The 18,277-nt window shown below is 39.4% G+C and overlaps 1 protein-coding gene across 5 annotated transcripts; it reads left to right on the top strand.

Annotated features, from left to right (window-relative positions):
• Positions 1-1,078: 1,078 nt before the first annotated feature.
• Positions 1,079-17,179, top strand: LOC119720180 (trichohyalin-like). 5 transcript variants are annotated; one of them, XM_038189752.1, is made up of 16 exons: positions 1,079-1,228; positions 6,524-6,621; positions 7,070-7,108; positions 7,616-7,693; positions 8,453-8,527; positions 9,475-9,534; positions 9,907-9,990; positions 10,375-10,437; positions 10,568-10,636; positions 11,532-11,591; positions 13,594-13,680; positions 14,098-14,157; positions 15,555-15,581; positions 15,900-15,968; positions 16,499-16,527; positions 16,800-17,179. In XM_038189752.1, exons 2-16 carry the CDS (start codon positions 6,564-6,566, stop codon positions 16,806-16,808), a joined length of 867 nt encoding a protein of 288 aa, XP_038045680.1. In that variant the 5' UTR covers positions 1,079-1,228; positions 6,524-6,563; the 3' UTR covers positions 16,809-17,179. The 5 variants fall into 5 exon arrangements, with proteins under 5 accessions (XP_038045680.1, XP_038045690.1, XP_038045698.1 ...); XM_038189762.1 differs by lacking the exon at positions 7,070-7,108; XM_038189770.1 differs by lacking the exon at positions 9,907-9,990.
• Positions 17,180-18,277: the final 1,098 nt, after the last annotated feature.

The following is an 18,277-nucleotide window of genomic DNA, read 5'->3' as shown; positions in this document are numbered from 1 at the left end:
ATCATATGGGGGGGGGGGGGGGGCTGGACACCATCTTCCCATGGGGACGCTGTTCAAAACGTGTATCGTGGCTACATTAGACAATAACTACCGCTATTTACTTTCCATGGGACGTTACAATATACAGGCTTTCACACACACACAAAATGGTAAAGGCTCGATATAAATACCCACAAAATCGCGGGGAAAATGGACTTTATATTCTTCCAGCTAATCATGGTATACATGGATGTGCTTTTCTTCGGATGCCATATTTTCAGCGGGGGGGGGGGGGGGGAGGGGCGTCTTGGGGCGCGAACTTTTTTATGGTAGCTACGCCCTGGGTCACAGACCGTACATTTTGTACCGAGGAAGTAATAACTAGACAGTCAACGAAAGTTTGATCATGCATGAGACCAGACGGTATACACCATGCACTTTTTAACCCTCAGATTTTGACAGTCATAAGAAAAAGAGAATATGCGTGGTGTAGGCCTATGTATTCCATACAAAAAAATACACTGTGATTGGCGCTGTTAGTATAGCTAATCAAAGCGGTTCATTAGTACTGAAATACGAAAGCGGAGACAATTTTGTTCACTTTCGTCTTCAAGAAACAACGAAGCTTGATAAGAACAAGTGTAGGGCTTCCATAAAAACTCGTAAGTGCGGGGGATTGAACACGCAAACTATTTCCAAAATGCAGAAATTTCTTGTTAACCTCGATTTTTTCTTTTTTCTTTTTCGGTAGCTCGAAATCCACCTCTTTCATTCCGGTGTAATAAAAGGACTGTCATCGCAGATTTATTTTTGCATGACAATTGCAGTGAATCGCAGCCGAAGGTGACTCGTGAATGACAGAATAGCTCAAAGCGTGAATCAACCTCATCGAACGTTCGGACTTTTCATGCGGGTCTTTTCTGGCAATCTGCGCATGGGTAAAGCGTCAGTCGTGACGTCATAGGATTTGTCCCTCCCGCAGTTAAGGTACTTTAGCCCTAGGTATGTGTGCGGTTTATGCGAACGCCGGGCATTATGCTATCAACAATAAAGGGTATTGTTGGCGGAATAAAAGTTCAGTATATTAACTACCCACGGGTTTTTCCTCCAAATCCACTCAAGCGTAATAGGCTGAACTATCATAGGATTTATGTGAGCGAAGGTTCTCGTCATTGTGAAGCGCAGGTACACTGACGAAAACAACTGCTTGTACTGTGGAACTCGCCTACGCTGGACCCCAACCCATATCGTAAGTGTTATTAACAAAACCTATATTATACATGTTCATAATCATATCATAAATGCTTCCTAATAATGCCGGTTTTCCCTGTATGTACATAACTGATGAGATTAACCACGAATTCAGTCAGATCCTGATCAGTTTCTACCAGACAAAAAAACATTTTTGGTACCATATGGAGCAAAGTGCACTTTAGTTTAAACTTGGCCCGTCATTTTACAAATTGGCTACTTCGTGCTCGGCTGTGCAATGGCATCAGAAATATAGTTGCCACGCCCTCGAGCTGGTAGTCTATACACTAGTCTTGTATTTGTCTTGTTTGGCCTTAAGATGTACGGAGTGAATGAAAAAAAAAGTTAATGTTGAAACTACCTATAAAGATAATGAGATTATTGATGGAAGTGTATAAATTAAGACTTAGAAATCGTGAGTGCGGTCATTGTAATGCGTTAATTTTTTTGAAAGAATGTAGTATCCAGACGCAACTTTAGCGTTTGTGTGCCAACTCTTTGCAGTCAAAATTGTCCAACCTAGCTATTTCCCAACAAAATTGGGAATGTTTCTTTAGTCCTAACTTCATAATCCTTTCAACATTTTTGCGGTGACTGACCTTCGTTGAGATGGTTTGTTGAAAACAAGTGGCGTCTGGATGCAACATATTTTCCCGAAGGGGTTCCCAGGGCAAATTTTGGAAGTACATGTACAATGTTGCAACCTGACGCCAAGTTTTCTTCATATACATGTAACATCTCAATGAAGGCCATGCATTCATTGCAAAAAAATGATGATCAGACATGAATTTGGGACTGAGAAACATTTCCAATTTTGTTAGGAAACGCCTAGAAAATGTTCTATCGGATGTGGGAGATACTATCCACAGACTACACAGTCGCTGATATGAAGTGGCGTTATGTTGCAACGGTAATTTTTAATCCCCAAATTCTTTCAAAAAAATACTCAGAACTCTCACAGTTGCTCAGGCTGCACAGAAAAACGATGGTGGTCTTTCATCTCCTTTTCAATTTTTGGTGGGTTGACTATTGACTTTTCGAGAAATACTCATCCAAAGCAGACAATTAACTCCTTCAAACAAGTGATGTTTCTAAAACTGGTAAAGTAGTCATCTTGAAAATGGATCACTCCACAACATGGCTAAATAACGCCAATTTCGGGCCCTATATTGATTGCGTCCAAAATGTTCCTGAATTGGGAAGTCCCAAGTCTGGGCAAGAGGTTCATGGTCATATCTCTTATTCTCCAATTCCATGGCTCTCGGAACTCTCTAATACAGAATAATGTTATTATACAAATGTATAACTTTTATTCATGAGCTCGGCGGATGGATATTTGGGCTATTTACTGGGATGTACCCCTCAGTTGCATCAGGTAGTTATTCAAAAGCTCAGCTATTCAAGAGGCTCGCTCAAGGAATTCCTTTCATAACCTAAAATGTTCCTGACTCTGAGCATTTTTGTTGGCATCATGGCCTCGTTCTATTGAGATTCCGCTACGCTGCGTACGTCGCGCCCAAGCAAGCTTAGCACGATGCGCAACGAACCTTTGACAACAGACTTTTTACGAGTCGACCATATCGAATTGAAAGCGAGGTAAACTCGTCATTTTTGGAATTTACGGCTAGAAATGAAAGCAATGAAATAAGAAGAGTTCATTACAATGCGATACCGGGCTACTCTGATGAATAGTTTAGTATCAGTGTGACTATTACCCTGAAGTTTTCAGCCACATTAAAACAAAATCGAAAGTAAGGCTTGGAATGCACTTCCATCATAAAATAGTTAAATGGCACCATCCTATTTAACAGTTTACAATTTAAACAAAAACGGGGTTCGAGGAACACGATCGAAAGGGTTTCCTCGTGAATGTCTATTGGTTGTCTTTAGCGCGATGGGAATAAACAAGTCCGAAAATTTGGGACTCTCAATACTGTGTATGAGAGTCCCAAAACTTAAGGTATTGAAAACATGCAAAACAAGAAAATAAACTGGCACCTAAAACAACCAGTCCAACACAGCTTCAGTACTGCATCAATCAACCATGCCAAAAGAATTTAAGAAACTGGCATGAAGCGGGAACTACATTGTAATCTCAATTTACTACACATTTCTCCATAGTCAAGCCACCAAACTATTGACACTGAATGAAGGGGTCAGTCTTTTCAAATAGTTGGACCATGGTTGGACATGTACCAGTCTAGTGTCTAGCGCCATTTTGAAATCACTTGACTTCCCTCTCATGTGCAAAATATTGAAGAAATGTCTCCTTTAAAATTGAATTGAGTCTGCAAACTTGGTTGGTGAAATACTGAGGACATTTTCTTTGCCCCTGTGGAATGTTTGTCGAAATTTGCTGGCTGAAGTGTGAGTAAAGTGGGCCTGATTTAGTTTTGCACGTTTCAGAGCACTCCAGCTAGAGACCTGTCTGGGAATAAATATGGATGCTCTGTTCGGAAAGGATTTGTTTTTTGCCATTAATTACCTTTAATTACCATTAATTATTAGAGGTTATGTTTCACTGGCGTTGGTTTGTGCGTTGGTTAGTCGGACAGTTGAATTGTCTGTGAACTAGATAACTCAAAAAATTATGGACGCATTTTCACGAAAACATTTTTGGGGTGTCCTTGGTACACAAGTCGATTAGATTGTGGAAGTGATTGGGATCTGCGTCTGGATGCAGGATTTGTTTGAGATTGTACAGTTGTAGGATTTGTCATCCATCATAAAATTATGGAAAACTTTCACTAGATCGCTCTGTGGGAGCAGATTTGTGTGGGCACCTAATCTAACCCCACAAGTCAATGAACCAGCACATGCAATGTGCACTATTATATGCTAGTCCATGCGAGTATTTCTTATGGATGTACTGGGGTCCGCTCATAAGTCTGACGCCTCATAGCCCCGACGCCTCATAGCTCCTACACCTCGTAAGTCCGAGAATTAACGCCTCGGTTTTTCCAACGGAGGACTTATGAGGCCTCGGACTTATGAGGCGTCGGACCTATGAGGTGGAATAAATCAATTTTATGCCTCATAAGTCCGACGTCTCATAATTTCAGACTTATGAGGCCTCGGACTTATGAGGCGTCGGACCTATGAGGTGGAATAAATCAATTTTATGCCTCATAAATCCGACGTCTCATAATTTCAGACTTATGAGGCGCCGGACTTATGATACGGCCCCGATGTACTGGCAATATGGAGACAACTTGTTTAGCCTTGGCGGAGGTTTGAGCTATCCGAGTGCTTTCTAGCTCCAAACTGCTCAAAACTGCTTTATTTGTTCTCCTCTATAAAGTAAATCTATTTGTTACATGTGGATCCGAATAGTTTTGTCCCGGAGATTATATTTAGCTTTTGAATGACTGTTAGACGATAAGGTATGCGGATCTACGGGTAGGGGGTTGGTTTAACACCCAACACCGAACGAAAATAAGTCATGCACGAAGACATGCCTGCTAACAATAACATCGCAAGTTCGCAACCTAGCTAAGGTCCTAAAAGTCTCCGGTTTCTGGTATGCGTGCGCGTCGCCGCGTAGCCATGCCCGTCGGCAAAATTGAAAAAAAAAAAAAATCAATGTAGGATGATGTCTAAAAACCGCCAATCTCACTGGTTTCACTGGAATCCTGCTGCTGCACACATTTAAAGTGTTTTAGATGGGGTTACGATCGAGTATAAGCTTTATGTGGCCTCTCTTGGCTCCAATACATTTTGCACTAAGTTTAGTCGGGCACCATTTGCAGTCATCAGCCGACATTTGAAGGAAAAAAAGTAAAAAAAAAAAAAAAAAAAGCCGCGTCGCTTCACCACTTTTGGGGCAAGCTCCATACCAGAAACCGGAGACTTTTGGGGGGGCCTAAACGCCCATCTAGAGCCAAATTTAATTGGATCGGCTCGTTTATCAATATCTCTAATTAATGACTGGCAATTATTGCCCCGGCAGCATGCACAAACAACAATAGCAAATACAGGTAAACAAATTAAATGGGAGTTATTCATTTGGCACGCAAATATCCGGTAGTTACGAATTCGCAGTCCAAACATACTCCGGATGTGCGTGGGACTAATTAGCGAACTTCTTTTCATTAGTGCGGTTGTTTAGGCCAAAAAAAAAGTCTCCGGTTTCTGGTATGCGCGCGCGTCGCCGTAGCCATGCGCGTCGGCAAAATGAAAAGGTTTTTTTTTCAACGAAAGATGATGTCTCAAAACCGCCAAACCCAATGGTTTGACTGGAATCCTGCTGCTGCACAATTTTAACGTGTTTTTAGATGGGGTTATGGTCGAGAATAAGCTTTTTGTGGCCTCTCTGGACTCCCATATATTTGCACTTTAGTCGGGCACCATTTGCAGTCATCAGCCGACATTTGAAGCAAAAAAATCAGGTAAAAAAAAAAACTGTACAGGGTGTTTCAATAAAAAGGAAACCCAACTTTGAAGAACCAGTATGGACAGACTGAATGTTTACTGGCTATAAAACTGTTATCATCTGAAAGCGTAATCTCTATGCTTTTCAATGATACCTTGTTTACATTTCCAGGGTCATGCATCATGAGATTTTGATGCTAAATTGAAGTTGGTTCACTTCATGTCAAACACAAAAGGCATGGTGTGCATGAGAATAAGTATTCAAGAAGAAGACACGAGTGCATAAAAAGAAACCAAAAAACAAAACAAGTCGGGTTGGTTTCAAAACTGAATTTTATTGTTTGTCATGAATTTCTCGTTTTGACCAAGCCACGTTCAAAACAATCTGCCAACATTTAAGCCATTTCACAGACATTTTCGTAACAATGGGCACACCGTGCCTAGTGGGTTTTTTGTGAAAGTGAAGCAACTGCATTTTTGCATCCAGTTTTCAAGACAATGATGCTCACTGATGCATGACTCAGAAACTGACCTAAACTTAGTATCATTGAAAAGCAAAGAGATTAAGCTTTGAGATGATACCAGTTTTATAGCCAGTAAACATATCGTCTGTCCATACTCATTCTTTGAAGTTGGGTTTCCTTTTTTTAACACCCTGTACAACAAAATCTAGAAATTGAAAGATTGATCGAAATGCTGCCGTTGTGGAAAAAGACCAAACACTTCTTGCTTAATTTGAACCCAAAGCAAATGCAGCATGTATCCTTCAAGGATAGCTATCCGGTTATGAAGAGATTTAGGACGGGTTCAAACTAAATCCAATAATGCACTACTTATGTAAGTTGAGGGCGTACTGGTAGCATTGTCAACCCACACGTCTATATCCTGAATTATTACATTTTCTTGATATTGATTTCCACAGGTTTTACACGTCGATTCCAACACCGAACGAGATCCCCAGAATGAAGACGTTTGTGTTCATTGCTCTGTGCATCGGGCTGGCTTGCGCCTTCCCACTTGGTAAGGAAACCAAAACAATTTAATTCGCCCATTTGAGGCATGGCAGACACAAGAGGGCGCTGCTTGATTTGGGTGAAGTCCTTCGTATGTTACCCCAACCGAATAGCGCCCCCGTATCGTGTCGGCCACGCCTTAAAATGCTAACGACAAAAGTAATTCCGATTTTCCGTACCTTTGTGAGACATTCCCATAAACTTGTGAACAAAAAAGTCCGAATTTACTGACACTTGCCCTGAATTAACCTAAATTTAACAATGCAAACAATGTAATTTTTGGTTTTGCATTGCAAGGAATCGATTTAGGCTATGCGTTATTTGTCATACTGAAATTATGCCCATAAATGGACTTGAAAAGCGTTTGTGTTTTGGGGTAGGTCTTGCAATGTTCAAGTTCATAACAGTGAGTGCATACTGAATTAACGCGGTCACTTTTCCTTGTTTTGTTTTAGAGGATGAGTTTGCCCGAGACCTTCAGCAATTGGGACAAGGCAAGAAGAAAAAAAAAACAATGTATTTTATGTATTTAGTCCATAACAAATCTGTTTTTAATTCAATTGCCATTGCCAATGAAATATACAGTACCCACTTTTTTCCCTTCCTGATTGAACCGTACAATGTAACTTCCTCATCGTGGCATATCCAACAAGGTTTGAACAATGATACTACCGAGGACTCTGGCTTCAGGCCCTCGATGTTTTCCACTGGTAATCCTCCCCAGTCCTCGGTCATAAGGATAAACTGTACACAGATATATGTTACTGGGTGCATACGTTTCCCAATACCTAAGTACCCCAACCCTAACCCCCCTGACCCTAAGGGTTTTGGGGAACATAGATTTTGGGGAACATGGGGTATGCCCCCAATTTTTGCTTATAGCTGATTCATTATCACTGCATAAACAAAATACAGCACGAAGATTTCAGGTTGCCTGTTGTCTTTTCCCATCTGATATGCAATCCATCTCCAACTGATTATCTATTTATTTATCCGATTAGCTGAGGAACCCCAGGAGCGCAGCCTGGAGGACCTGAAGGCCCAGCTGACTCGTGCATTGGAGGAAAAACTTGGCGCACGTAAGTATAACATGAAGCTTGCGCATTAATAGTATCATATCCTAATTGTAAACTGTAAATTCGTTTTGGCAGTATTTTTTTATTAACAATGACCAGTGATTTCAATGTCGCCGTTGTTATTAGTTTCCTGTCCATTCGTTTTATACGCTGTTCTTAATTCAGTAGTCCGAAAACGGAAGGGAGATGCTTTCAGTTATTTGCGCAATGGCCACCTAGAGGGCGTCTTAAACCTCATGATGTTTTTGATTAAAAATGCTTTCCAAACTGGGCACACTTATTTTCTTTCAAAAAATAAGTTAGACCTGAAATACAGAATTATGATATCTGCGTGCTGTTATTTTCAATTTCTGATTTAATTCTGTCACTGGAACCCAATTCTCTGGCTGCTGTTATGCAGACAAGTGCAGAACTAGCGGCACGATGGAATAATTAATCATTTGGAAATACCCTCTCCCCCTATATAGGTCCACTACACCTTTCATTAATCAAGAGTAGTGATCGTCATCATTTGACAAATCTGTAAACTGTACATGTATAGGGTAACTTCCTAAAAGGGATGTGCAAAATCGCATCAAAGTTTGATTTAATGGATCAAAATTTCCTGCTGACTTTTAGTAGGACATGTTATCGCTTTCTGCTGGCTGATAGGTCACTGCAGGGAAAAGTTTAATAGCCTGTCAATGTATGGGATTCTTTTTCAATGGGCTATGCAATTCATCTCTGACTGGTAATTTCAAATGGATTTATTTACACGAATAGCTAAGCCCCAGGAGCGCAGTCTGGATGACTTGAAGGCCGAGCTGATCCGTGCTTTGGAGGAAAAACTTGGCAATGGTTAGTAGCATAAATTGAAACTTGCAACAAAGTCTTTTTCCTAATAATAAAACTGTGAATTCGGTCTGGCAGACACCTATAGAGAAACTCACAGTGATTTCAATGCCGTTTTCAAATACATGTACGTTCGTGTCCACGCGCTTTTGTGGGCTACAGTAAATTGCTCAATTCAGAAGTATATAACCTGACCCGACTATTTTTTTTCCGATTGTTATGATTTCCGTTAGATGCTCTTTGAAAGCTGTGTTGCTATCACCTACATGTTTAGAAGCTAAACATGTGATCAAATCAAAATTACTCTAAACATGTTTGGTATTTAAACATATATAAAAAAAAAACTGATAGCAAGAAAGGGTTTAGAAAACAATGTTCAATTTTTGCACTGTGCGCAAAGGCCGTCTCCAGAGGGCGTCTTAACGCTTCATTGCTTAAGTTTAAAATGCTTTCAAACTAACTGGGTGCACTGAGTCGCTTTCAATAATTATGTTAGATCTGACATACAGAATTAATATTTCCGTGTGCGCTATTTTATTTTAATCTGTGACTTTTGATACGGGTGATTGTGAAGGTGGGGAATCGGGTGTACATTCAATAAAACTGTTTCTAAACGCTTTCTCGGTATCAGTTTGTAAACACGTTTAAATAATGAACATGTTTAGAGTAAAGATGAGTAGTGTTTGGCAATTGAACATTGATGTGTAGGAATTTAGCAAATGTTTAGCTTCCAAACATGTTTAAAAAGTGATAGCAAAATTGTGTTTAATTGCTTCACACAGTTTTTAGAGTGCTTTCTAACATTATGCACACGATGGAGCACACTGTTTTAATTTGAAATACTCTCGCCTCTATAGCTTTATGTCCAGTTCTTCTTTCATTATTAAAGATTACTGATCATCTTTCTAATCGGACAAATTATCAAAATTATCTTCTTCTTCTTTTCTTCTCAGAAGAGGAGAACGAGCAGCGTGATTTCCTTGAGGAAGAGGCTCAAGATAAACGTGATCAGGGTGAGCCTAATGATGACCTGAGAAAAAAAGAATTGTTTCCGACCTTCCCATTTTGAAGATATTATTCGGAATAAATAATTACGAAATTCGGTTTTATCAGGCACCAAAACAAGATTTCCTATCATTGATAAATATGCAGCTGCTAATTGTTAACTGCTATGTACATCAGATTCGAACCAGACAACTGATCCCTATAGCTCGTTGGTCAAGTGGTAACTAAAGACATCTGCACTAGAAAGCAGGAGGTCGTGGGTTCCGAGTCCCACCCGAGTTATTTTTCCAATTTTCACTCGGGAAGTAACACTGAGTATATGTGTTTATACATCGGTGAAGAGCAGCACCTAATTTGATGTTTTTGGTTTGTCATCTCAGAAGAGGAAACCGACTTCGAGCGTGCTTTCTTCCAGCAGGAGGCTCCACAGCAGGTGGCTCAACAGGAAGAGGAACGAGAAGCGAGTAAGCGGACATGATAACCAACCGAGTGATTTTTCCAATTTTCACTCGGGAGGTAACACACTGAGTATACAGTGTTTATACGTCGGTGAAGGGCAAAACCTAATTTGATTTACATCACCCCGACGCAAAATGTCATCTTATGAATAGTTAATGCGGTACCCGCTGCTATGTTCATGTACATCAGATTCGAACAAGCCAACCAATCCCGTTAGCTCGGTGGTCGAGTGGTAAGACATCTGCACTAGAAAGCAGGAAGGTCGTGGATTCGAGTCCCACCCGAGTGATTTTTTTAACTTTTATTCGGGAGGTAACCCTGAGTATATATGTGTTTATACATCGGTGAAGAGCAAAACCTAATTTGATGTTTTTGGTTTGTCATTCCAGAAGAGGAAACCGACTTCCAGCGTGCTTTCGTCCAGGAGGCGGCTCCAGAGGAACAAGAAGCGAGTAAGCAGAAAAGATTGCCCAGCCCCGGCAAAAATGTTATCAAGTAGCTAGTGTGCACCTACCTCCCCCCCCCCCCAATAACTTTATGGCGTAGATTTATAATGTGTTCCTTTGTCATTTTGTATTTCAGCCGAGGAGCGCAGCCTGGAAGATTTGAAGGCCGAGCTGATCCGTGCTCTCGAGGACAAACTTGCCCGTGGTGAGTCCGATGAATCAAAGGCGGTCTCTCATTAAGACTAGAAGGCTTTCTGTTCGGTATAATTCTGGATGGTTTTTTTTTTGGTTCGAACCGAAAATCGGAACTACACCGCCTAACTACCCAGCAGTCGAACAGCTGCAGTGCCGACTCGACTTTAGGCAAAATGTAGTCTTCCTTTCATTTTGATTTTAAAGGGTCCGTTATAGCGGTGTTTTTATCTGCAGCACACATCGTCAATGGATCATGATTATTCAGCTAGTTTGATGTTTATTTATAAGAAAATAACAATGACGTCACACCATTGCTATCACTTAGTCATGCATGTATATTAAAGCATTTCAAAGAACGGCTTTCGTCGAGCTGCCACAGTGGCCTATTGGATAGCGGAGTCAACTATGGATCGCAAGATCTGCGGTTCGAACCCATGTCCGTTTTCATCCAATATTTTTTGTTGGTTCGGATAAGTTTAATTGAAGGGAAAACACTACGAGATAACGAGTGTCTTCCATCCAAACAGAGTGATAAATATAATTATTCATGTTAGAGTGTATGATGTGATTGGTTAAAATACAATGTATGCTGCAAAACAATACGCGGTCCATTAAACGAATATCTGCAGTTATCCTTGTCTGGAAAATGAGAAAACAAAAGACGATCCTAATAATTCAAGCAAAAAAATGCACATTTAAAATTGCAAAAAAAAAACGCCCCGTGTTCCAAAGTAGTCCAAATCGGCCATGGGTTCGAGGAATATAGCGTTTGAGGTTGTTTTGTTCTCTTTTTGCTTTTTTTTTCTTTTTTTGATATTGTGAATATGCTTGAGCTAACATGTGAGAAATTAAGGAATTCCAAAAAAATAATTGGTATTTATTTAACCTTTTGTAACTTCGTACAGATGAGGAAGAGCAGCGTAAGGCTTTGCTTGAGAGAGAGGCTGCAGAGAAACGTGCCCAGGGTAAGTTCATAACGCTGATACTTGGAGCTACGAGGTGAGACAAAAAAACGGAACCCAACCCCCCCCCCCAAAAAAAGTATTGCATATTTAAAAAAAAAATGTAGCACCAAAATAATGACTTAAAAGCCAGTTTCATAAGCTACTGTTCGATGAAAAAATACTAAAATTGCTCAATCCGTTCAAAGTTTATCACCATTTAAACGCAATGGCCCTATAAAACCTGTTTCGTCGCAAAAAAAATATTGTGTATTCTGACTGTATGGATAAACACAGAAAATGACACAGAACACTTGCTTCAACAACTGTCAACAAATGTAGTACACAATATCTTTATTAACAAATAATTAGGCAAATAATATGATTTATAAAAATCCACTTTTTTAAAATACGGGCCTGCAAAAGGACTTTGTTGAATAATTTCAACTTTTCAATTGAGGTTTTATCGCTGGTCATGTTTGAAGACAATTGTGTCGACGATTCTTGATCGCATTTTTTGGACGAAAGAGGTCTAAGGGTCCTTGTGTTTTAAAGGTGATATTCTATGAACAGATTGAGCAATTTCAGTATTTTTTACATCTAAAAGTAGCTTAGAAAATTGGCTTTCGAGTCATTGTTATTTTTTTGAGCTACATATTTTCAAAATGAGCAATATGATATTTGGGGTTTGGGTTCCGCTTGTTTTTGATTTGGCCTTGAACAGGTTGCTAATTTTCAAAATAAAATACTTTAAAAACGTTTTCGGTGTTATTGTCAAGTCAGTCATAACTCCTCAAAGTTTCAAATAAAACGACAGTTGAATACATTGTGCATATTTTGTGTAAAAAAAAAAGATACATTCAGTGAAACAAAAATATTTAAAAAATCTGCTATTTCGTTTAATAATACATACGCTTAAAGAATGATTATTATTTTTTTTTTTCAACACAATGCTGTTTTCCCTTTCTCGTTTCGAAACATCATCCAGAGAGATACAGACAGATAATTTAAATGAATGGCATGTAATGTTATCCAATTTGCTGCAAAGTGGATAAAGGAGATGAACATGCCGGCAATCTCTCCTTTGGCCAATTTGAGATTGATTATCGTCCCTTTCAATTAACTGTCTATATCTATAATACCAATAATGATATAATAATAATTTGGGAGGCTAATCATCCTTACTCGCAGCTGGTATGCTGAATTGCGAAGGACGCGGCTACAACGTGGTCTATATCTCTGAATGTAGTTTTGCGAAATTAATGAGAAATAGGGAAACAGCATTGTGTTGAGAAATAATCATTCTTAGCCGTATATAAGCTATTATTAATCAAAATAGGAGCTATATAGTGTGATTTTAATATTTTTTCTCTGAATTTATCATTCTGTTATACGCACTTTCTGTTCCTTGAATTCGAGATTAGTTTGGATGTCTCGAAAACAATTCTGTGGGTTTGTACTGAAATGCTGAATATCACGCAGTGTATTAACGGGAATATACATCATTTGCTTTAGCTGTAATTTTCAGAAATGGATGGAATTGGGGGGTTGGAAATATATAGCAAATATAGTTACACTGACTTTTGGAGGTTTTGGGTTCGAAAATGCTATAAAAACCAAGAAAAACGATCATTTTCCTGTAGTCTGGTTCCCTGACTCCATTTAAGAAGAAACAGAGCAGTTTACGTACATTGGGGAATTGTAAGGTCAGGGAACCAGTCTAGCTGGCTTGTACCCGTTCATAGGTGTGTAATCGATTGCAAACAAGTGCGATGGTCGACTGGGGCCAGTATTTGAAAAAAAGCCAGTTTTTTCCAACGCTGATCGGCCGATCAGCGTTGGAAATTGATACAAAAATACCACTTTTCTTGAAAATGACAGTATACCAGGTGCCATGATTTTACAGGATGCTTTACATTGTCATTCACTAACAGTCCAGCAAGGTATTTCAAAATGATTTGGTAGTTTTATTTTTTGATGTTTGCAAATGTTGTATTTTCCCTTTAATATGTGAATTTGTATATAGTCGAAGAAGTCGAAGAAGCCGAGGGGCGCAGCCTGGATGACTTGAAGGCCGAGCTGATCCGTGCTCTGGAGGACAAACTTTCCCGTGGTGAGTCCGATAGATCAAATGTGGCCTCTTATAAACACTTGAAGGGTTTCTGTTCCGTTTCAGTAATTCTGGGTGATTTTGTTGTTCTGCTTGAACCGAAATTCATTAACATAACTCGACCCATCAAACCTCAACAGCATGTTTTGTTGGAATCTGTCAGGATGGGTACAGTACCCCTAAACTGACAGTCTTTTACATTGGGATGGGCACGCCTCCATCAAGGTCAGTGTGTGCAGTTTCCCATAGGGTGTTGGAATTTGCCAGGATGGGTATGGTTCCTAGTAAATCATGCTGGGGAGTTAGGGTTAATGTCCTACCGAGACTGCCTAAACTACCAAGCTGTCCAACGGCATGGGGCCAACTCGACTTTGGACAAAATTATTTGAAATTCATTTATCTATTTGTAACTTCCAACAGATGACGGAGAGCAGCGTAAGGCTTTGCTTGAGAGAGAGGCTGCAGAGAAACGTGCCCAGGGTAAGCCCGTGTAGACCTAAATAAAGAATAAAACCACGTGAAAATCTACCTTCCCATGCAAAGCACGGTAAACGATGCTCATTTTAAAAGCGCTTTGTGGTCATCTTATGTGTTTATCAAGCAAAGTGTTTTCACTGATGTGACTTCATAAGGCAGTGCTCAGGTCAGGGGCGGCGGAACGCTTTTCAAACTGGGGGCAACACCAAAAAGGAACACTTGCTCAGGAAAAAGGGGCACCTTCCCTCGGTGTGAAAGTGGAAGAAAAGAATATGGTCTCGTTAATTTCGCTACAAACCTATATGACGAGGAACAAATTATGAATACGTTGTCCACCTTGCTCTTTGTGTTTATTAATACCTAGTCGTGTACAGGGTGAGTCAAAAAAAAGCGAAACCAAAATGTCGGGACTATTATTTTAGTGAAGTTCTGCATGTAGCACTTTTGAAATCTAGGATATGAAAGCCGTATTCATAAGCTTTCTTTTAGTACAAGAACCATTCAAATCACTTATGTACTTTTCAAGTTACGGAATTTTAAAAACAACCGTTTTAAAGTTCTGTGCACGGATCACATAAACAGGTGTGCGTTCTTTCAGTAAAACAAAACAGTTGACATGCACACATCCCTATGTAATTTGTTTTCGTTTTGCTGAAAGAACACTTACCTTATTTTGATCCGTGGACAGAAGTTTAAAACGGTGGTTGTGTAGAGAAATTATTTTGTTATCGCGAAAGGGGCACTGTTTCTTTTGATGGCCAGTTCAGTAACCATTTTATTCGCCTGAAGAGAACTTTTATTTTTTTAGGGGCCAGTTTTCTATCTTGAGAGGGGGCACAATTTTAGTGTTGCGTGAGGGGTATTTGTGCTTTCGAGGGGTAGTTTTCCCATCTCGAGAAGGTGCACGATCTTGAAGTTAATGTGAGAGGGGCACTTGTGTTTTGAGGGGCAGTTTTCCATTACAAGCGAGGAGACAATAGCGCGATCATTATGCTTTCATACGGTGCGTTTGAGGGGCATTTTTGTTTTCATCTCGAGGGGGCACATAACCGCGAGAGCGGCACTTTTGTTGGCCTTGGAAAATCTGGTGGGGGACAAGTTTATTTTTAATTTATCAATGAGTGCACAAAACGTTTGCCCATGCCTATCCAAGGAAACAAAACCATTGTCCTCTTACTCCGCCTTAACGCAAAATGTCTATTAATTACAGATTCATTCTTGGAGGGTTTTTTTATCCTTTGATAGTCACAACGGAAAACTGGCGCACGTGTGAATACTCTTTACTTCTAAAATAAATTCTGGAATTGTTGTACTCTTTCAGTTTTTCCACCAACTTTTTCAATTGTACTTTATACACACCAATGTTTTTCTTTCTTTTCTTTTTTTTGGTTGCTTTTCAGCTGTGGAGGCCGAGGAGCGTGAGCAGGGTAAGACAATAAAAGTCCCAAGTATTTCTAATTTGTATATTTTGTTTTTCCGTGGTAATCAACGAATCCCACGTGTTTTTTGTGTGTTTATCTCCCAACTTCAGTCATCACGATTTCAGAGAAACGAGAACATGATAATACATAGTTGATCCACTCGTGATTTTGATGAAGGAATGGCGCACTGTCAATCGATTTCCAATTAAAAGTTGAAAATATGAAATTAGGAAAAATAAGTAAAATCATGAAAGAACCCATTTAGATCAAGGAACATTTTGTTTCAATTAGCAACGAATGCTTATTATCTCTTTCGTTATTTAGCCGAGCAGCGCAGCCTGGATGACCTGAAAGCGGCACTGACCCGTGCATTGGAGGGCAAACTTGGCGAGAGTAAGTTATGCGAAGTTACATTACAAACGACCGCACCTTTTGTGAAACCCGATACAATTTCAACCATTTTAAACTTGCAGTAGCAAAAAAAACAGCATCTTAGATTGTGCCTTTCTCTTATAATTGCAATTTGCAAAGACACTGGTACAATGCTGACCTCAAAAGTGTGGTAGAAAAGACTTTTAATTCGCATCAGCGTAAAAAAACAAACAGTCACCAAAACACTTTTGAAAAATTGCAAAATATATTACAATTGGACACAAAACTGCATTGAAATGCATTGAAACAATTTTTTTTATGAGCCCCAATTACTGGCTTTAAGGAAAGAATATTTTGCATCCTTACGCCACTTTTGTCTTCATATGAAGGTCAGTCAGGACATGAATCTGGGACCGAGAAAAAAATATTTGGAAAATGTTCTTGACTCTACAAAGACTTTGTAGACACAATCGCTCCGATGCTCTTTGGAGTAAAAGGATAAAATGTCCTGTCTGATATTAAATAATATTTCTCATTCATAATCTTTGCAGATAAGCGCGAATTTGAGGAGGAGAAGCCGGTAAGTTAATAAGACAAATCAATTCATTCACAAACTCAACGGATCAAGGCCTCAAAAAATTGTCATAGGTCGGAAATGCTTGCAAAGCTCATTATTTTTGCGGAGAACTAATCTTGTTCATTGGTCTCCATTTACAGTCATAAGGTTTTTGTTAATTTGCAAGTTTCACATGACAGATTAATTACATGTACATGTATACGCTAATACAAATAACATTACGCGAGACTATCAGACCAATTAACACCCCTCCCCTTTTGTCGTCTGTTTTGCAGGACTATTAGCAATCCTGCTCCTGTCGCCGATGACGTCTTCCAAGACTGGTCACCGACCCCGAATCACTAAACTGGATTGATTTTTTTTTTATTTTATTTGGTTAAACACAAATTGGCTAAGTCCATGTACAAGCGGTTAAATATCAATTTTTACTGAACATATCAGAAGCAGCGAACTTTCTACTCTGTAAGAAATAATCCACCAAAATCATTCTGCTTTTAAAGTATTCGTTATATTGGCTCAGCAAACTGTTTCCCAAGCAAACTGCAAGTGTTTTGTAACTACAAACAATATTGGGTACTTTTTTCCCTCTCAGTAGACAAACCTATATGTTACAAGAAATAAACGTGAAGTTGATGTACAGTCGAGTCTCGTTAATACAAACTCGTTCGGACCTAGCCAAATTGTTTGTTATATCAGAATTTTGTATTAAGAGGAACGTCAGTCCCATTCATTGTGCACATAAATGCACAGTCGGGACCAAGGCTTTATGTTTGTTATAACCAGAATTTGTATTAACAGAGTTTGTACTAACGAGAGTCGATCGACTGTACTACTTTCTCAAAGTGACTTTGTACATTTACCCGGAATGCATAGAAAATCTCAACAAAGTTGGTTGACACTTTTACACTATTTAATTGTTTCATGTTTTTTAAAGAAAATATCAAACGAAGAATATAATAACTGGGTCAATCGCGGATTAAATTACTGAACTTATTCTTTTACTAAGGTGGTAGGTTTCTTCTGTATATTTTGTTTAATAAAAGCGGTAAAGGGAAAATGTTGAGTGATTGGTTTTTATTTGTTGGTATCTGCTTTGAAGTTATTGTATTATTGGCTTTATAGGAAATGAAAAGCCGAAGTTTTTGGTTGGCTTAACATTTTAAGCGCAGCGAGTAGACTTAAAAATAAAGCATAGAAAATGCCATGATATACATGTAATTGCTACTGTAGGCTAGTGCAATAACACTTGTCTTGATGGCAACCCCAATGTAGTAGGGTAATAATATACCGTGAAGTCTTGCCACTTTTTTGTCTGGGTCGAGATTATGTTTGGAGGATGAGAAACCGACTCATCTGAAAGAAAATCCCCACCGACTGAGGCCACCAAACGGCAGAAATTGTCACAGGTCCTTTGAAATCCGAGTCAAAGATCTTGGGAGTAGCTTCAAGAAACTGCATCTTTATTAGCACTAATGGGTATTCAAAGTTTGGGCCAATTGTGTCTTGTTCACAAAGCCAGGGAAGGTGATGACATGCAGGCCTATCAATGCCTTCACGGAGTCGATTCTGTCTTGGTTGACAATACTCGAAGATGGGACTATATGTACATGTACATGTAATCCGTTTTCGCCTGTAATATCGGGGCCCAGGCACGGATCGGGGGGGGGGGGGGTCAAACCCCTCCCCAGCTCTGTCAAAAAAAAAAATTCCATAGAAATTCATTAAAAATAATGCTGACACCCAAAATAATTTA

This window comes from Patiria miniata, unplaced genomic scaffold (assembly GCF_015706575.1).
Source record: "Patiria miniata isolate m_02_andy unplaced genomic scaffold, ASM1570657v1 HiC_scaffold_13, whole genome shotgun sequence".
In the NCBI taxonomy this organism is placed as follows: Eukaryota; Metazoa; Echinodermata; class Asteroidea; order Valvatida; family Asterinidae; genus Patiria; species Patiria miniata.
This window is presented reverse-complemented; position numbering and strand designations above follow the sequence as displayed.